Source organism: Cyprinus carpio, chromosome A16, assembly GCF_018340385.1.
Source record: "Cyprinus carpio isolate SPL01 chromosome A16, ASM1834038v1, whole genome shotgun sequence".
Lineage (NCBI taxonomy): Eukaryota > Metazoa > Chordata > Actinopteri > Cypriniformes > Cyprinidae > Cyprinus > Cyprinus carpio.
The window spans coordinates 10103064-10122770 of NC_056587.1; the positions used below are offsets into that span (position 1 = coordinate 10103064).

The 19707-nt window shown below is 39.7% G+C and overlaps 3 protein-coding genes across 4 annotated transcripts in view; all 3 read right to left on the reverse strand.

The window, feature by feature from the left end:
- The window catches only part of LOC109106704 (ETS domain-containing transcription factor ERF-like), a 68421-nt gene extending 65416 nt beyond the window's left edge, over nucleotides 1-3005 (reverse strand). The window contains 1 exon segment of the mRNA XM_042772568.1: nucleotides 2493-3005. The gene's annotated coding sequence lies outside the window, so the exon portion shown is untranslated.
- Nucleotides 3006-3073: 68 nt separating this feature from the next.
- On the reverse strand, nucleotides 3074-7327 carry LOC109108663 (zinc finger protein 883-like). Of its 2 annotated transcripts, none has more exons than XM_042772567.1 (3): nucleotides 7098-7327; nucleotides 6110-6635; nucleotides 3074-5590 (listed from the first exon to the last, which is right to left on the reverse strand). In XM_042772567.1, exons 2-3 carry the CDS (start codon nucleotides 6618-6620, stop codon nucleotides 4191-4193), a joined length of 1911 nt encoding a protein of 636 aa, XP_042628501.1. In that variant the 5' UTR covers nucleotides 6621-6635; nucleotides 7098-7327; the 3' UTR covers nucleotides 3074-4190. The 2 variants fall into 2 exon arrangements, with proteins under 2 accessions (XP_042628501.1, XP_042628500.1); XM_042772566.1 differs by having other exon boundaries at nucleotides 7029-7326.
- A 3007-nt stretch (nucleotides 7328-10334) lies between these two features.
- The window catches only part of LOC109109316 (multiple epidermal growth factor-like domains protein 8), a 28049-nt gene continuing 18676 nt past the window's right edge, over nucleotides 10335-19707 (reverse strand). Inside the window, exons 28-40 of the mRNA XM_042772569.1 lie at nucleotides 18422-18585; nucleotides 18193-18328; nucleotides 17853-18084; nucleotides 17627-17753; nucleotides 16865-17075; nucleotides 16268-16482; nucleotides 15981-16176; nucleotides 14626-14794; nucleotides 14348-14540; nucleotides 13635-13805; nucleotides 13422-13552; nucleotides 12662-12794; nucleotides 10335-12571 (exon numbers count right to left, since the gene is read on the reverse strand). Coding sequence (XP_042628503.1) covers nucleotides 11099-12571; nucleotides 12662-12794; nucleotides 13422-13552; nucleotides 13635-13805; nucleotides 14348-14540; nucleotides 14626-14794; nucleotides 15981-16176; nucleotides 16268-16482; nucleotides 16865-17075; nucleotides 17627-17753; nucleotides 17853-18084; nucleotides 18193-18328; nucleotides 18422-18585 — 3551 coding nt within the window. The 3' untranslated portion in view covers nucleotides 10335-11098. The remainder of the gene's footprint in view (nucleotides 12572-12661; nucleotides 12795-13421; nucleotides 13553-13634; nucleotides 13806-14347; nucleotides 14541-14625; nucleotides 14795-15980; nucleotides 16177-16267; nucleotides 16483-16864; nucleotides 17076-17626; nucleotides 17754-17852; nucleotides 18085-18192; nucleotides 18329-18421; nucleotides 18586-19707) is intronic.

Genomic DNA, 19707 nt, shown 5'->3' on the forward strand with positions numbered 1-19707 from the left:
TCATTCACTGCAGATCAAAATGAGATTTATTCATTACACCAACCCCAGGCACAGCTACAGTCATTCCTTTCGGTCTCACTTTGCCTTATTCTCTTATGATCTGCTCAGACCTACAGAATTATCACAAATGCTTTTTGATTTTAAGTACTTCATCTGATCAAACTGTCAGGTCTCTGCTCTCTCCTCTTCACTCAGAGTATTTCAGGAGGCCTGCATCTTTTTCCACACCTCCTCTCTTCTAACTACATCCTTTTGATCCCACTATTTGACTCCTCTAAACATCATGTCTGCTTGTTGTCTTTCTCCTCCTGCACTTGCTTGAGTTGTTGTGTTATTCTTATCTTCCCCTCCTTACTCTCGTGTCTCTCATCCCTGCACTCTCTTCCTGCTAGCTGAGGCCACATCGTCCCAGACGGTTATCCCTTTTCCCCTCTCTCTCTCTCCTTCCCTCCCGCGCTCTTTCCCTTGTGATAAATGAGGCTGTCTGTTGGGTGCAGTTCATATTTACTGAGTAGGGGAGCGCACACTGTCAGTCTCCCTCACCCTCCACATCTCTATCCCTGTGCTAAACAGACACCCAGAGCCAAAGGTTTGGACATAAGGGTGGACTGGGGAGGAGAAGCAAGGAGGAGAAGAAAGGAGCAGTTGTGGATTGCAGATTTGGGCTGTGAGAAGCACAAGCGCTAGGAGCCGCACAACAGATAAAAAGATGGCAATTGTGTGCACCGTGACATTAATCGAAAATGAGAAGCTCCTCATTTTGAGTTTGACAGCACCGACCTTACTCTTCTTCTGTGCTAACCAACCTCCCCTAAGCAAAACTCACAGCATCTTTTCACTGTCTTTTGTGCGCCTGAGCTTCCAGGCAGTTAATACGTGCCAAGAAAGTACCATGACCAAAAAAAACACCTAAAATACACAGTTTCATCTACGCCTACATAAACCATCCCTCACGCACGACTTGTGTTATTCGCAGGGAGTGGAAAGTGGTGATTTGACCTCTGTTCTAACCCTTTCATGAATGAGAGAAGTGGATTTGGGCTTGGCTGAGCCCAAAGGGACACAGACGCAGCCGCCCTAAAGCCCCCTGAAGACCCCGAAAGCCGGCAGCTCTTCCCACACACTGACCTTTGAGGCCAACAAGCGCCAAAACCACTGCAGCGAGACGACACTGTGACACCGGCACACCAAAGCCAACAATGTGTTCCTTCAGCAAATTGACAAGAGTATTGAGAGAAAATATGGAGAAAATTGGATTGCTGGAATTACATATAATAAATTGGAGATAGGGGGAAAATGTGCAAGAGGGCTCTTATTTAATTCAACATTGAAGTAATTCAATTTTAGAGTATTCTAGAGATGGTCGGTCAGAAAACTCCCTGTAAATAAGGGTATTAGAGTTTCAGCACTGACCATTGATGGAGCATTTTACAAAAGAACACAGGTCAAAGATCTAAATATGATCTGAGAAAACAAGTAAACACACTTGATAGGATAGTAGCTATGTAGTAAACCAAAGGCTGGAATCTGCTACATGACTTCTACATAGATTTTTCCCCCGATTTGTCTGGAGGTGTCAATGCTAGTTGCAGAAAGTCAACACCAGTCTGCAAATTTTGAGAAGTCGGAGTTCACAGAAAATCGTTTAGTGTATGATGGGCATGGACTAATATTTTTTAGCTTCAGACCATGATTCCGTCCAGTTAGAGCATATCCAAAATGTTTGACATTTGAGGCAATTTCAGAACACGTACCGGTTTCATTTGTCGTGTTTCTGCAATGAGACGCACGGTTTTTGAGTTCGAAACGACTTGCAAGTCAAGTAGTGTATGATCCTCAGTTGTTTAGTGTATAAGTTTTTCTGTAACCATTTACAAAGTTGTCAAATGTGTGATGCCTAGTGTTTTAAAATCTGTTCAGATTTAAAGTTGTGTAGTGTATTCCTCTAGGGGAAGTCGTGGTTAGAGAGTTTGACTCCTAACCCTAAGGTTGTGGGTTCGAGTCTTGGGCCAGCAATACCACGACTGAGGTGTCCTTGAGCAACGTATGACAGAGGATGCTTCTTGCGACTTTTTCCGCCTTTCCCGAACCAGGGCTTAAAAATGCATCTATCAAATGAATACACAGAAAATTATGTAAAAACAGCACAGTGCAATGAAATCTAAAAAGCTCTGACACGGAGACACATAGAGAAATCCATGTTACGCATTAGAATTTGTTGTGCTTTTTCACTTGTTTGTATGAAGTAACCTACTGTGGGAAGAGTGAGAAGCACAGGAGAGAGACCAATGGCACCGAAGCACATCCTAATTCCCAAAAGCACACATTGACAGATATCTGTTTCCCCCTGGTGCCCCAAAGGAGGAACTGCTACCAAATTGAAATGTTTGTGTCAAATTATTAACATTTACATTCTTTATAGAGTGACTGATATGGCTTGTAAAATCCAGTAGTGTTTTTAGAGCATATATTCAAAAACTCAAAAGGTTTACCCATGTTACTCTGTCTCCAATGGTCATTTCTGTCCGTACCCTGTAAAACAAGAAAATCACGTGAGGAAAAAATAAATAAAACCTGTCATGTAATCTGTCTCAATTTTCAAAATCTATTAATTTTGTGCGTGTGACTCACCTCCCTATCACCCGATCTTTAGGAGCCGCACTTGTTCTGACAATTATTATTACTACAGCAACAAAGAGAATTAAAACACACTCCCTTCCATACATCTCCCTGACCCTCCTCTCAGACAAGAGGCTTGCTAAATGAAAAATGGACATGCTTTAAGAAGTATTGATTCCGGCTTTAAACAAAGGTAGACTCAATATTATTTAGCCCTAAATACATCTTTGTTATCTGTGTCGGTGCACTAGTCACGGTGCTGTCCTCGTAATCGCAGACATAAAAATAATAGGGCTATTCCCCCAACATTGACTGAAGCAGACCTGTTTGGGCCCTTTGACCAAGTGATCCATCTACTGGCTTTGAGCATCTGCACAGACTGCAACGATGCTTTGGTTGTCTGTGCACAAGCTGAGAAGGAAAGACAAAAAGACAATGCTTTAGACAAAATAGCCATGGTTTACATACTGTATTTACTGTTTTAAGATGAGAAGAATACAGTTTCAGATGCACAGTTCAAGCCAATACAATGACGAAACCACTTAGTGCAACTCATTTGATTTCATCATCTCTTTCAAAATAATAAAGTGAAATTACGAACGTATATCTTAAATCTTCATACTGATTTTTATTATATTACATCAGGAATACTAGTGCTTCAAAGCATAAATGTAAATTTACTTTCAAACTAGCCACAATAATTCTACAATTATCTTACTCTCAGAATACTTTGGCATTGAACGGTTACATCAAATGGATCAACTACAACAGCAAGCTGTAAAATAACCAACCCAGTACAGTATTTACTTGGTGACAATTCAACACACAATTCAACAGATTTACAGTGCCCTCCATAAAGCATTAGGGTAGCAAGCACAAAATTGCTTTTATGCTGTACACGAGGCATCTGCAAATATGATTAAAATTTTATGAGGCAAAAGTAAATACTTTCATATATTAACACAAAATGTGATTAACGGACCATTGCTACACAGTGTAAATGTGTTGAAACAGAAATAAAACTTACGTAATTTTGGCTCATATTCATCTTTTATTCATATTTGCAGTTGCCTTTAGTACAGCAGAGAAATTTTGACCCTTTAAATTATAGATGATGCATCCCTTGAATGCCTCCATCATAAAGCTCACAGATTAATATTAAAATAATAATAATAATCATAGAATATTATTAGGCCACAGCAGAAGTAGAACCAACAGTGTCTTTAAATGGTTAAATATGAACTTTAAATTAATGAACATTTCAAGCTACACTGCTAATGACGCCTGTACAAGTTCGTCCTGTGTTTTTTGGCCAAATTTATTGCCCATATTACCAAAAAAAAAGTGTAAGGCATTAATTCTATTTGATATCTCCAATGGAGCTGAGCATGCAAAATAACTATAATGTTAAACCTTTAAGGACAGTCCAGAAAGGAAGACTATGCGTCTGGATTCAGTTACTTTTAAAAAATTAAACCGATTTCCAATTCATCGATGAACTCCCAATTCATTTTCCTAAATTCAATTTAGATTTGACAGAAGTAGTGCAGCTATCCACCCCCCATCCCTCCTCATATGTGTTTTTCCATGTGTTGTGAAAGGTGGTGCGGGCGAGTGAAGGTGCGGAGACACCGCGGGCAGCTGTACGGCCTCTCGCCCGTGTGTGTTAGTTTGTGTAACTTCAGGTGCTGGGGCAAGAGAAAACTCTTCCCGCACTCCACACACTTGTAAGGTCTGTGGCCCGTGTGACTGCGCCTGTGCTTGCTCAAGTCGCCGGAGTTGTTGAAGCGGCGGTCGCAGTCAGAACAGGCGAAGGGTTTTTCCCCTGTGTGTCTCCTCATGTGTTTGGTCAAATCGCCGGATTGGGCGTAGCTGGAGCCGCACTGCTCGCAACGGTACGGTTTCTCGCCGGTGTGCGTGCGCATGTGGTTTTTCAGGTGCGAGATGCGGACAAAACGTTTGCTGCAGACGTTGCATTGGTACGGTCGTTCGCCCGTGTGAATGCGTAGGTGTTTCTTGAGCACGTCCTCCCGTGAAAACGTCTTGGTACATTCTCTGCACTGCAGCATTCGCTCAGAGTTGTGCGCTCTTTGGTGGACCTTCACGTATCTCAGAGCGGAGAACATTTTGCCACAGTCTGGGCATGAAAATGCTTTTTCCTTAGAGTGAACCTGTTGGTGGATTCGTAGTGTAGATCGGAGGCTGAATCTCATTCCGCATTGGGGGCAAGGGTACGGCCTTTCCCCCGTGTGGGTTCGCAGATGACATCTGAGCTGGGCCATCCTTGCGAACTCTTTACCACATTCGGGGCACTTGTATGGCCGGTTTCCTGTATGTATGACTTTGTGTTTCCCCAGACTCCCCTTATCATGAAACCTACGGCCGCAGTCTTCGCAGACGCATGGCTTCTCACCAGTATGAGTGCGTTTGTGTATCTTCAGACACTGAAGCGTAGAGCAGCTCTTGCCACAGTCTCGGCACAAATAGCCACGGTCCGTGCAAATGGGTTCGTCGACAGCCTCCTTGGGTTTCTTCTCGTCCTCATGGCAGCGATGTGGACCGAGACCCCAGACTCCAGCAAAGCTTTTGCTACATTTAGCACAGCTAATTTGTCCATCTTTACACTCCGTGGCTAAGCCATGGCATCTGCGGCAGTGGTTTTGCAGGTTACCGATGTAATCGAAGCTGCGATCACACTGCGGGCAGGTGTAGCGCTTTCGGGTGGGTTTGGGCGTAGGGAGGTGGGCCCTTCGCATGTGGGTCTCCAGCTGTCTCTGAGAGAAGAACCAATAGTGGCATGACGAGCAGCTGAGCATCCCGGAGGATATTTTAGAGCAGTTGTAGACTTTGTGGTTTTTCACCCATGCCAGGTATTCACTTCGATGGCACCATTTGAGGTGTTTGTCCAAGTACGTAAAGTCAGTGAAAGTCACACTGCAGTGGGGACAAGGAAAAACCAGAGAGGAGGAAGCTGCAGAGAGGAAAAGAGACAGAAAAATATCATGTCAACTGATCAAGAAACAATCTTGTGCAATCAAATGTAAAGTGAATTTTCTGAGGTTATCATCTCCAATCAATTAACAGGCAGTGTTATTAATATTAATATATATATATATATATATATATATATATATATATATATATATATATATTATATATATATATATATATATATACACACACATACATATATATATACACACACATACATATATATATACACATACATATACATACATATATACACATACACACACATACATATATATATACACACACATACATATATATATACACACACATACATATATATATACACACACATACATATATATATACATACATATACATACATATATACACATATATATATATATATATATATACACTAATTAACTAAACTAAAATAAAAGACAAACCAAAAAGTAAAATAAAAGATGCTGTCATCTTTGCGATTTACAAATCAGGGCATATGAGATCCATGTATTACCTGTGTTTTTCTCCAGGCCTGAATCACCCACAGTGTTTTCATCTAGTGTCTCAAGCTTCACTTCCTTCCAGCTGTCATTCTCCTCCTTTACAATCAAGGTAGACTCTCTCTGCAGCACTTCAAAGATGCCAGGCTCAGTTTCGACCTGAAAACTAGGTGGGTTTAAAGGGACACAGTCTGGTTCTGTCTTTGGAACGAATGCTCTGAAAGCAGGAGGATGAGGCTGCAGATTGACTTTCTTCTGCTGCTGTTGTTGTTGTTGGTGTTGTTGTTCAGATGACAGCGTTAGGAGTCCCAAAGCTTCCAGCTCTCCTTCTTCTGCTTTGATCTGTGTGACCTCAGGACAGGAGTCCATAGCACAGTCCTGAATGTCATTAGATGTTTTGGTTTCATTGGTGTCAATACTAATGCCATCACCATTTGTTGCCAATGGCTCTTTATCACAATTTGGCAGTTGTTTGGTTTTCTTTTTTCTGGATAACTTTCTTTTCTTTAACAAGTTAGCATTCATCTTCTTGTGCACAACCTACAGAAATGTTTGAGAAGGGCAATAATATAGTTTACAGTTTTATTAATAATACATTCCTGGTATAGCATTTGCACTATGATATTACTATTATTATTATTATTATGTAGAATTTCTTACTTTTAATTATTATGCAAACTAATAGGTCAAGGCTTCTGTTCTCTAATCTCAAATTCCAATAGCAAGAAACACATCCAAAATTAAACAAAATGTAGCTGGAAAAATTGCGCAAACCTCCTCTAAAACCAGCCAAGAAGACTGTCTGAGCAGGCCGGGACAGGGATGTTTAATCATGGAGGTTAATAAAGCTCATGTGACAGTATTAGCGGGTTGCAGACATGCATTTGTAAACAGAAGTGTGTGTTGACTTAATAAAGTACACCATGTTCTTACCGGAAATACTAAACCTTTAGTTAATCTGCAGCATTTAGGAGGCAATGAATATTCGATTGGACTGCAGACCTGTGTTGATCGTCCAGTGGACTGTCACAGCCCTCAGTGTACAGCATCCTACAGCTCAAACAGGCGTCACATCCGCTGCCAAAATCACACCAACACAACTAATTATACTTGTGAAAATATAGCTATAAAGGACTTATCTTAGTTTGAACCTTTCAGGTGTAAAAGACGTTAAACCGATGCTGGTTATAGATAATATGTAAAGCCAGCAACGACAACCCGTTTTAAAATAAGGTCTGAAGGCGATTTTTCACAATAAAAGTCCCTGAACCTTTTATTTTTCTTCTTCTTCTTTTTATATTTTAGTGGACATATTCAAAACCTCCCAATAAAATAAATTTAAACTTATTAAAATAATGCAACTTTCCATGAATACAATGTGTTTTGATAACTTTAACACAAAACACATCCCTGAGTAAGAGGACCAATTTCAATCATAACTCAATTTTGATCAAATGTGCAGTTTACTGTTTTTGGTTTCACACAGCAGTAGGTAATTTTGTTTTTATTTTTAGAAGAAATAAGAGTTAAGTCAGGAACAAAAACAAAGACAACGCAATCAACCCTGGTAACCATTAATGGATATTTTATTATGGACAAACCGCCGTTAAGCAAGGCATGTGCATCAACCACAGTAAAAACTGTAAAAGCATTTGAAACTGTCTGACCAGAACACAAAGCTTTCTTTATCATATTCGAAACCAAATCTGTTTTGGTCTTTCGCATAATTTATATCACAATCACTTTTTCTGATTTAACCTAACAAATTAACCAATTGTTAGCTTAAGATTCCTTTCTCTGGAGTTAAATCCGAGATAAACATATGGCTTCTCATGGTTTATGGTTTCTATTATTTACATTAAATAATCATAATGTCAAATGAACCCTTTTCAAAATATTTTATAATTCACAATGACTAATTCTCAAAAAAAAAAAGTAACTTTCTACACCAACATACATGAATACCAGTCAAATTATGCTCAGAAAATAACAGTCCATCCTCAAAACAAAAAACATCAAAAAAGCAAAACAACAGAAACTCCATATAAATGGCAATACTGTAACAAACTGTAGCGTTTTCTTCATTTCATGACCTTATATTTTAACATTTTAATGCACGTTTTGTTCAACAGATGTCATATATCTGGCTAAACATGAACCATCACTGAAATAAAAATGCTGTGGCAACCCATCTTGGGTAATAAATTTCACTGATCAATGGAAATAAAATATAAGCACACTGTTAATACATGCTGTAAGTATTGTGAAATATTCAACAGTTGTTGAAACTAAAGAAGTGTAAGGAGGGAGATCAAAAATGTAGTATCCTTCATTTCCTACATAATAATAAAAAAGTAACATTTCTGGGCCCTTATTAATGAGCTTATTCCTTCATATATATATATATACATACACAGTCATGGCCAAAAATATCAGCACACTTGGTAAATATGATCAAAGAAGGCTGTGAAAATGTATCTGCATTGTTAATCCTTTTGATCAATTATTTAAAAACATTCACAAAAATCTAACCTTTCATTGGATAATAAGAATTTAAAATGGGGGGAAATATCATTATGAAATAAATGTTTTTCTCTAATACACGTTGGACACAATTATTGGCACCCCTAGAAATTCTTTTGAGTAAAATATCTCAGAAGTATATTCCCATTCATATTCACAATTTTGAGCACACCAGGGTGATTATGAACATGAAATTATCCATCCAAGGCTTCCTGTTTCACAGAAATATAAAGAGGAAGGAAAACAAAGCCCAAATTCCCTTAATCATCCATCAAAATGAGAAAATCCAAAGAATATATTTCTGATGTGCAGCAAAGAATAATTGAGCATTACAAATTAGTGAAGTGGCTTTAAGAAAAGAGCTGGAGCAGTGAAAATTCCCATTTCCACCATCAGGGCAATAATTAAGAATTACCAACCAACAGAAAATGTTATGAATCTGCCTGGAAGAGGACGTGTCTCTATATCGTCCTAATGTGCGGTGAGGAGAGTTTGAGTAGCTAAAGACTCTCCAAGGGTCACAGCTGGAGAATTGCAGAAAAAAATTGTCAAACAACACCTACATCACCACATGTTTTTTGGGAGGGTTTCAAGAAAAATTCTCCTAGCTCATCCAAAAACAAACTCCAGCATGTTCAGTTATCAGACACAACTGGAACTTTAAATGGGAATGGCTTCTATGATCAGATGAAACTAAAAAATTAGCTTTTTAGCAGCAAACACTCAAGATGGGTTTGGTGAACACAGAGAAAAAAGGTACCCCATGTGTACAATGAAATATACTGCTGTATTTTTGATGTTGTGGCCTATATTTCTGCTGGAGGTCCTGGACATCTTGTTTAGATACATGGCATCATGGATTCTATCAAATACCAACAGATAAAAAAATCACTAAGTGACTGACTCTGTTAGAAATCTTATAATGGGCCATGTTTGGATCTTCCAACCATACAATAATCCAAACACAAACCTAAAAAACAACACAGAAATGGGTCACTGAGCTCAAAACCAAGCTTCTGCTATGGCCATTCCAGTCCTCTGACCTGAACCCTATAGAAAATGAGAGGAGTGAACTGAAGCGGAGAAGCACCGACATGGAGCTAGGAATCTGAAGGTTCTGGAGTGATTCTGGATGAAGGAATGGTCTCTGATCTCTTGTCAGGTGTTCTCTAACCTCATCAGGCATTATAAGAGAAAATTTTGATCTGTTAAACTAGCAAATGGAGGTTTCAAAAAGTATTGAATAAAAGGGTGCCGTTAATTGTGGCCAATGTGTATTAGAGAAAAACATTTATTTCATAATGATATTTTCCCCCCTTTTTAAATTCTTATTATCCAATGAAAGGTTAGATTTTTGTGATTTTTTTAAAATAAAAGATCAAAAGGATTAACAATGCAGATTAATTTTCACAGCCTTCTTTGGTCATATTTACCAAGGGTGGTGATATATATATACACACATACATACATACATACACACAAACAACTGCAGCACTAAAGATTAATGGCCTAAACTCAAATTCAATCCTAAATTTAATACAAAAAGAGTGAAGATTCTGTTGCACCGTTATGTTAGCGACTGGTCAAGGCAAAGTGAGTAAAGGCATGTCATTAATGCAAACAAAAAGGACATGTGACCATAAGCCGTCGATTGACAGTCTGAATGAATATGTATAAAAATACGCCAATGGCTCACCATGAAACAGACCTGTTGACTATATTCAAATCTGCTATATTACAGGAAGCATTGACCAATCACAGCCAAGACAAAATATCAGTTACAAAAGCATTACAACTAAATGTTTTACATCTGTGCCCGTTTTTTGCAGACAATCAATGTTGCACCATCTCTTGGTTTGGATGGCAGTTCAGATTGTCACACAAAGATATAAAGCGCATTGGTTCAGCTGCAAAGACAACGTTTTCACTGGTCGATGTGTCATGCTGTAGTCGTCAGCTTGTCCAGCTGATTTCAGTAGTGTATATGGGACAAAAGAATGCAGCAACAAAGCATGTTTTGCACTAGTAGTGCACTGCATAAAGGTCAATATGGAGCTTTTTAGGAGTGATAAACAAGTAAACAACATCTAACAATTAATTACAGTATATGTACAAATTACATTTCCTATGATATACCTTTTTCCTCTCCTGTAATAAATAAATCCCTTTTGAAACCCCCAACAGAGCAAACCAAAATGAAAATTGTCATCATTTACTCACCCTTCATATTGTTAAAAAACCAGCGCAACACAAAATAAAATGTTTTGTTTTTTCGTGTGTGTTGCACAGAAGAATGTCATACATGTTTGGAACAACATGAGGGTGTGTAAATGATCACAAAATTGTCATTTTGTCCGGTGGATTGTCCCTTTAACATCTCTGCAACTTCCTTTTTTCTTCCTGTTCTTTCTCATGTAAACTCTCTTTATTGTTTTTTAATTTTAAGTCACTTTTTCCTACTCAATTCCTATATGTTCTCTTCACATAGCCATGGTGGTTAGATGCTGATGGCCCAGCAAGCCTTTTCGGCTGCCCCCGGCACCGGGATGTGTTCCTGCTCCTCCGTGTCCACAGTATTCCTGCAAATTCTGCCGCAAAGTGACGAGCGCCGAACCCAAGCAAGCCCGGTTGGGAGCAAGGATGCCTCCTGGCAGCTGTATGAGCACAGTGGCCACCCCTGCCATCCCGTCGTCTGTGGGCTCCAGAGTGATTGGCCCAACTTTAAAGGATGAGTATGAAAATCCCATGAGCTGGGATAGGAAGGGGTCGGAGCGGCAGAAATGCTGGTAGCTGCCGTGTGTGGACGGATGATGGTGGTGATGATGTGAGGTCGTGTTGGCCGTAGAGCTAGGTGCGTAGTGGTGAGTATTCAGGTAGTGCAGGGGAAGGTGCTGCCCGTTGTTGCCTCCGCTCAGAGCGAGATGGTGGTGGTGGTGAGTGACAGTGCCTGAGTCATGTTTGTAGGACAGAGCCCCGGGTCGTCCCCTCTGGCCCATCACCATGCCACCAAGCTTGCCTGTCCGGACGTGGGCCAGGGACACGGTGCTGCCCCCTCCGGCCGAGGGTAAATAAACCAGCTGCGGCTCCTCAGGCTCCAGATAGACAGTGAGCTTAGCGAATGGGCGAGAGGCCATCTTGGTCATCTCTTGAAGGTGGCGTCGCTGCTCACGGCGGAAGTCTAAGAACTGCTTGACTTTCCAGAGCAGCACACAGACGGACAGGAAGAGGAAGAAGCAGGAGAAGAAGACAGAGAAAAAGACAAAGAGGTCAATGTGGGCCTGGTCCTGTCGTAGAAAGAGAAGGCCTTGGGACTCTCCGTTATGGGTATCCGTGCCCACACCACGCAGGGCAATGTAGAAGCGGCTGGACTTGAGCGAGTGCACTTCGTGCGGGAAGGTGATGACCACACGGTCCCGTACGCCGCGTACAATCAACACTGTCTGTGGCTTCCATACGGTGATGTAGGTTATGAGACCTTCGGTTCGTTCTTCCCGTATCTCACGTTCTGTCCCATGTGACTTTGTGGACTGTAGCGTGCCGAGTAATCCTGATGAGGAGTTCGCAAACACCTTCATGGGTGACGGTGGGGCCAGAGGAACCTCCTTTTCTCCCCGAGAAGTGGTCGCAGAGGTGGTCTCGTCCTCGATCTTGATGGTATGCACACCGGTCTGGCGGTCTACCTCCACAATGAAGGTGTCATGTGAGTTGGACACATAGACCTCCACCTCTCCAAACGTAACGTCAATGGTAACGCGGATATCCACGTTAGTAAACTTGGGCTGGGCCGAAAAGAACACTGTGCGGCCCCTGAGCAGATTGCGGATGTTAGGCTCATGGAAACAGTTGACCTGTGATGTGGGGTCGAAGCAGCATTCATTGTCCACATTAAACTGCCGATAGCATTGCCGCCCATTAACTGGATTGCCATTGAATGAATCTTTGCACTTTGCACACTGCAAGAAGCACAAACGGGATTATTTCATACAAGGTCTTATTTGTGAAGTAGAGTAAAATGTCATTGGTTGTATCGAACTGGCCATTACCTGTTGTCTGTAACACTCTTTACGGTCATTCTGTGGGCTGCTCAGACAGGATGAGGTTTCAGTGTTGTTCTGGCAGGGACAGCTAGTGCCATCATGTTCGTTACAAGTGTCTGCATGGCCATTACACTGACATCTACAAACAAGCAACAAGAAAGAATGGAAAGACTGATGTCAGTTTAACTGGAACTTTCTACAGAGTGAAACCTTGAGATGGGGAAATTTTCTTATCTCTAACTTATCTCTAAAGCCAACCGCTATTTTTCCCAATTCTCTGTAAATGTGTGCTAACTTTTGGTAGTCCAGTTAAATAATATATTGCATACTACCTCAGAACAATAAAAGTAAGTAGGGCTGGGAGATATATTGAATGATATGATCATGCGCATCTAGTCAGTAAATCTGGTTCCCTGATTACCGCTAAATCGCCATCACCTGCTTTCAAATGGAGCTGCATTTAATAGACAGAGCCGTAGTTCACTGACAAGCCGCGCAATATCGCATTCATTATCGAAGTTGATTCATCTGGGATAATGAATGCGATATTGCGTAGCTTGTCAGTGATCTACGGCTCTGTGTATTAAATGCCGCTCCATTTGAAAGCAGGTGATGGCGATTTAGTGGTAATCAAGGAACCAGATTTACTGACTAGATGCGCATGATCATATCGTTCAATATATCTCCCAGCCCTAAAAGTAAGACAAACATCTAATGATAAATCAGAGCACAATTATAGTCAATGCTACTTTTCTGATACACTCACTTCTCACACTTCCCTTGCAGCAGGAAGTAGCCACTGAGGCAGCTTTCACACTTATCCCCCACACTGTTGTTCAGACAGCTCACACACACAGCATTGTCCTCAGTAGGCCCCTCTGTAGCCCACTGTTCGATCTGAGAAGCAAAAATATACAATGAATGACTCAGGCCCTGCAACAAATAAAAGATTTACAAAAATGTATAAAAAATTGCTTACACTCTCACGGTCCAGTGGATAGTCTTTTGGATTTTCCATTGCCCTCCGATGCTCCTCTTTGGACAGACATATGTCACTGTTTCCTCTGCAGAATTCACGACAGGGGCGACACATCCCACCTCCCACAGCTGAGCCCACAAACAAGGGCTTACACTTTTCACAGTGCTGACCCTAAAAATAAGGAAGAGACAGAGGTGACCTAGTGATTAGTCTTATAATAACACATACATGGTAATACTCCTGTCATGCCTGTCTTCTTTTGAAGGAAATACTTTTCTGCAAGGACACATTAAATCATTAAATTGATCAAAAGTTACAGTAAAGACTTTTATATATCCCTTTTTTTAATTATTGCTGTTAGAACTATCTTTTCATCAAAGAATCCTTAAAAAACTATCACGGTTTCCAAAAAAATATTAGCAGCACAACTTTTCAACTGTGATAATAATAAGAAATGTTGCATCTGCATATTAGAGTGATTTCCGACAGATCATGAGACACTGAAGACTGGAATAATGCCTACCATCACAGGCATGAATTTTATATTTTTAAATATATTAGAGTAAACATTTAAAATTTGTAATATTACTTCACAATATTGCTGTTTTTGCTGCTTTTTTTAAATCAAATAAATACAGCATTGTTGAGCATAAGAGACTTCTTTAAAGTAGGCAATAGTAATAAAATAACAATATACAGTAAAACCTCAGTACCTTCGTGTTATTCTTGCACTCTAGACAGGTGTCCAGATGAGAGATGCTTTTACAGTTACTGTGTTTATTACAGCGGCACTGCGAGGAGCAGTTCTCTCCAACAAACCCAAAATGACACTGACAGACTCCTGGGGACACACAGGTCCCATTAACACAGCCTTGAGCGCACACTGGCTCACATTGACCCGACACACTGAAAAAGAGAGCGAGAGGAGAAAAACTACTCAGCCTTGGGGAGGTCAGTGATATTATTTGAGAATGAAAGCTGTTAAATATACCTGCTGAGTACGTAGCCCTGTCTGCAGGTGCAGTGGTAGCCTTCAGGCAGATCATGGCAGTCCTGAGTGACGTTACAGTGGTGGTGTCCATTGGCACACTCGTCCTCCTCTGGGCAGTGCAAGAAGGACCAGCTACTGTTCCACTGTGGGCACAAAGCCTTACTTACACCTGCAGAGTAGAAAGAGTAAAAAAAAAAAAAAAAAAAAAACAATAAGTGTGTGTGAATTATGTGGGGGCTAACAGCTCAGAAGTTGTCTTGTCTGTATGTTGGATTGAAATAATAAAGTACAAAAGCCGTGCTCTGGAAGTAAAAGATCCCATTCATTCATTTTTTTTTTTAGCAATTTTTCAAACAATTCTCATTCAACTTATTTTTTAACAATAACCTGCAAACTGTAAAGAAAGACCTACTATGAGCTATAAGGTTGTTAATCAATGACTCATGCTTGTTGAAGCCAACAGCCTGCGTTATTTCAATTTATTGTTTAAACAATCATGTTTAACAGTGGAATTCTTGGTGAAAAAAATACATTAACCATGATACTGCAAGAACTTACACATATTATATAAACTTTACAATTATATAAATTAATTATTTAAATATATGGGTTTATATATGCATATTTTGCAATTAACGTAAAATATACTGTTTTATTTGGATTGTCATTTGCAGTGCTTCATGGGATTGTAGTTCTTGCCTTCATTAAATCCAAGGTTCATTAGTACACATTTTGGTTCCTTTGTTTGTTTGTTTTTTTGTTCCTTTGCGTTTTTGATTTTCAAAAACAATTTTGCTTCAAATCAAAGTTTGTAATATTGTGGTTCACCTGGTTTGCTGGTAGGTTTGGTTCATTGCTTGTAACTCTTTAACAAAGATATTCTTAAAATCCCTATGGGACAAATGAATGGGAAAAATACTTCAGAAACAAAGCTCGCTGAAAAAAAAAATGGGGTTGTGTACTGTTGCACTCTATAAATCTCTCAGAGATGCTCGATTCTTATTGGTAAAACATGGCAATGTGCACTCAAATACTTTTGCATATTGTATACTGGATATTTTTGTGTTAACAGCAACACACTAGTACTACTTTGCCTCTCATGTCACTCTGCGGTCTCAGTCCCTTTCCAACATGTTAGAATAACATATTTTTGCTTTCTTGTGGCTAAAAAATTATTAATTTCTGACTGCCCCTGTCATTTTTTCAATAATAAAAACCTGATTGTACCCAAATGAAACCATCCATCAATTAGCCTTCTAAAAAGTCCCACTATTCATTACTTAATCATAAACTCATTGTCATCATTTTTACATGATTCACTAGCTTAATCTGCAGCAAGATATAAAAACATGTACCATTCAGTCCTCCCTGAATACATTGTCCTGCCCCGTTTCCAACACGGACAGCACACCAGCCACACTGTGGCCTGGAAATGCACTGGGAGCACTGAGTGAGCTGGAAACACTGGGGAGAGCAGGAATCTTCATCCGCAAGCAAACGGCCACACTGACCCGCCTCACATCGCAATGGAACAAAGGAGGGGCTCATACACTGGAGAAAAAAAGAGGACAGGTGACAAGGTTACTGGTCGAACTTCTTGTAGAAAGTATTCAAGTTGGAACAAACATTATGAAAATGTTACCTGCTGCAGTGCCATGCTCCATACACAGCGCTGCCAACCTCCATCAGAGCCACGGGAGCTTAAACACTGGCTGCAGGTTTTGATTTCATGGCAGGGTTCAGGGCAAGGCATTGGTGGAGAGGACTCCACTTGCATGGGAGACACATTAAGCAAGGCATAGCTGAAACACGTCCAGTCGTAAGTTGGGTTCACACTTAGGATACGCCTGGTCTCACCTGGAAGTTTAAACCAAGAGTCAAGACATTTTTGCTGGACTTCATATAAAGAAATGTTTAAAATGGCAAAACTTTTGTGTTCTCCAAGAAACTCTGCATTGGCTCTGCATTTGTTTCTTTGGAAGGCAACATTGCTGCAAGAGAATGCAAAAATGGTGATGGAAATTATATGAGGTTGGAGGAAAACCTATATTGACATTTTTTTTCAAGTGAACACAAAGTTTGTCAGGGAGCGTAATACTTTTGCAAGAGAACGCTAAAGTTTTGAGAACAAATACAAAAGCTTTGAAATAGAATTTTTTCCTCCCATCTCATATTTTTTCCTTCAGCATGTCCCCTTAGGGGCTCTGTAGAATCATGCACAATGTGTGGTCACTCTCACCTGTGCGTTTGAACTGGCGTGTCCACATGCATTTCCCAGAGGCTGTGCATTTGGGGCAGTCAGAAGCCTCACAGCTGGTCTCAGTGCAGTTACTAGAGAGGAAGATCTCTCTCTGGTTTATCCTGCAGTCATGCTCCGATGTGCAGCTTACTGAGCTGCTGATACATGCTCCCTCAGGACAGTTTGTGCACCACTTACACTGCAGAGCAGGCTGAAAAACGGAGAGAACCTCATGTCATTTTTTAATAATAAGATTGGCTTTAATTATGAAGTTTTAAACCTTTCCTACTGATCTTTTTTGATTTTTTTTTTAAAGAAATTATTTTTTTCAGCAAGGACACATTAAAAGAGATCAAAAATAACAGTAAAAATTATGTGTACTGAAAACTGGAGAAATGGATGCTTACATTACATCTTTGCCATTATTTAAAAACAAATTAAAATAGAAAATAGTTATTTTAAACTGTTATAACACTTCACAATATTCCTGTTTTTGCTGTATTTTCTGATCAAATAAATGCAGCCTTGGTGAGCATAAAAGACTTTAAAAAATGTTCACAAATATCTTACGGACCACAGACTTTTGAACAATCCTGTACACAATATGATTTGTTTTCACTGGACAAAAAAAGCTTCAAAAAAAGAAGTCAAATCTGTTTATTAGATACTGTTGGGCTATGTAGTGCATTTACTCAGCATATTAGCTCTGTTTTAAAATACTGCACAAATAGAGTACTTTGGATTGTGATGTGATGATCGTACCTGCATAGGGCTGGAAAATGTTTTAGGATGGCGGGCCAGACATTCGCTGCAGGTCTTGAGTCGGCGGCACTGATCAGGGGAACGAGGAGTAGGAGAACAGGCAGACTGTCCAATCGCACAACCCAATCTGTTAAAAAGAGAAGAAGAGATATTGTCATTTAGAAAAAACTTTCTAGTACCAATAGTAGCCTACTGTGAATAAAGATGATACTAGTTCCTGTAGTACCTTTCTGCAGTGTCTGATGAAGCACAGGTACCTCTGCACCACACACAGCTACCAGTGCTGCTGTTACAGGCCTCAGGGGTAGGCAGCAGGATGCAGGGGTCACTGGGCAAGGAAAGAGTCAAAAGTCGCCCCAGCGTCACTCCATTAAAACCTCCAGACAGGAACAGGCGACCACCCCACCCAGTCATCGCCAAGGAAACCGAACGGTTTACAGGTTCCCCCACCGAGGACACTAGAGAAATGGTACAAGAAAAGGCCCACACCATTCTGTCAGTAAGCACAAACTAGTGTTACCAAGTGCATAATTAATGTATTGTATCCAGATATGTGTAACTGTTACCTGGCAGTATCCATGTGTTACAGTTGATCTGATAGAGAGAAACTGTGTTGCTGTAATCCTCTTCCCCCGTCCTGCCTCCAACAATTACCATGGTGTCCTTCACTAAAGCCGCCGCATGGAAGAAACGAGAGAGAGGCTGGAGAGAGAGATGATTAGTGTCATCTACCTGCCAAATTGCTTGTATATTTATCATTTTGACCACCTTTTGTTTTTTTGTTTTTACAGTTACCTTGTTTCCCTGAGAGGGCACCAGTAAAGACCAAGTAAGATTGGGGTAATAAAGACTGTAAAGTTCTCCAGAAGGTTCTACAGCTTCAACGTGGAAACGGTAACCACCAAACACGTAGACAGCATCAGTCTGTTCATGATAAACTGCTGAGTGGCCATACAGACCTGAAAAAGTCAAATTAAAAGAAGAATTGAATCAGGAGTGTTAACGAGTTTAACTTCATTTTGATATTCATGTAATGGCAAATACTTTTGCCCGTTATCAGCAAAGAAAGTGAAATACACCATTGAATAGTATTCAGGAAAGCAAAGGTGACCCATACTCGGAATTCATGCTCTGCATTTAACCCATCCTAAGTGCACATAAATAGCAGTGAACACACACACCATGAACACACACCCCGAGCAGTGGGCAGCCATTTAACCATTAGGCCACGACTTCAGAATCAGAATCAGATAAAGATTTATTGCCAGGTATGTTTAGGCATACGAGGAATTTGTTTTGGGGAGAGAATGACAGTGACAAGACACAGATAATAAAAATAGAATAAGTAAATAGGAAATAATAATAATATACAACAAATATCTTTAAAAAATACACAATATACAAAATAGACAATAGATGGCATTTGTGTGTACATGTACAAGTAAATGTAAATAAGTATTATGGTGTGTTAAAAAAAGAAGTGTATAATTATTTTTGTGTTTTATAAGTTTTATTGATAGTTTTGTTTTTTATGAGTTGGTTTGCATGTTGGAAGTTAATGTTCTTATGTTATCTCTTAAGTTAACCCATTAGAGAAATTGTAAACATTTGTAAAGATTTTAAAATCTTACTAGCTATAATATCGTTCAATAATTTGAGGTCAGTTAGATTTTTTTTTTTAAGTGTTTTTGGAAGAAGTCTCTTATGTTCACAGAGGCTGCATAAAGTTGATCAAAATACTGTGGAAAACAATAACAATTGTGAAATATTATTACAACTGTCCAAGCAGAATTTTCAGCAACCGTTACTCCAGTCTTCAGTGTCACATAATCCTTCAAAAATCATTCTAATATGCTGATTTGCTGCTCAAAAAACTGTTTTATTAATGTTGACAACAGAAATTGTGATTTTATTTTCGTTTTTAGGATTCTTTGATGAACAGGAATGATTTATTTGAGGAAATCTTTAGTAAAATTAAATGTCTCTACTGTCACTTGGTTAATTAAATAAATCCTTGCTAAATAAAAGTGTTAATTAACAGTATAGTATATCAATTTTAGTATACATTTGTTCATGAAGCC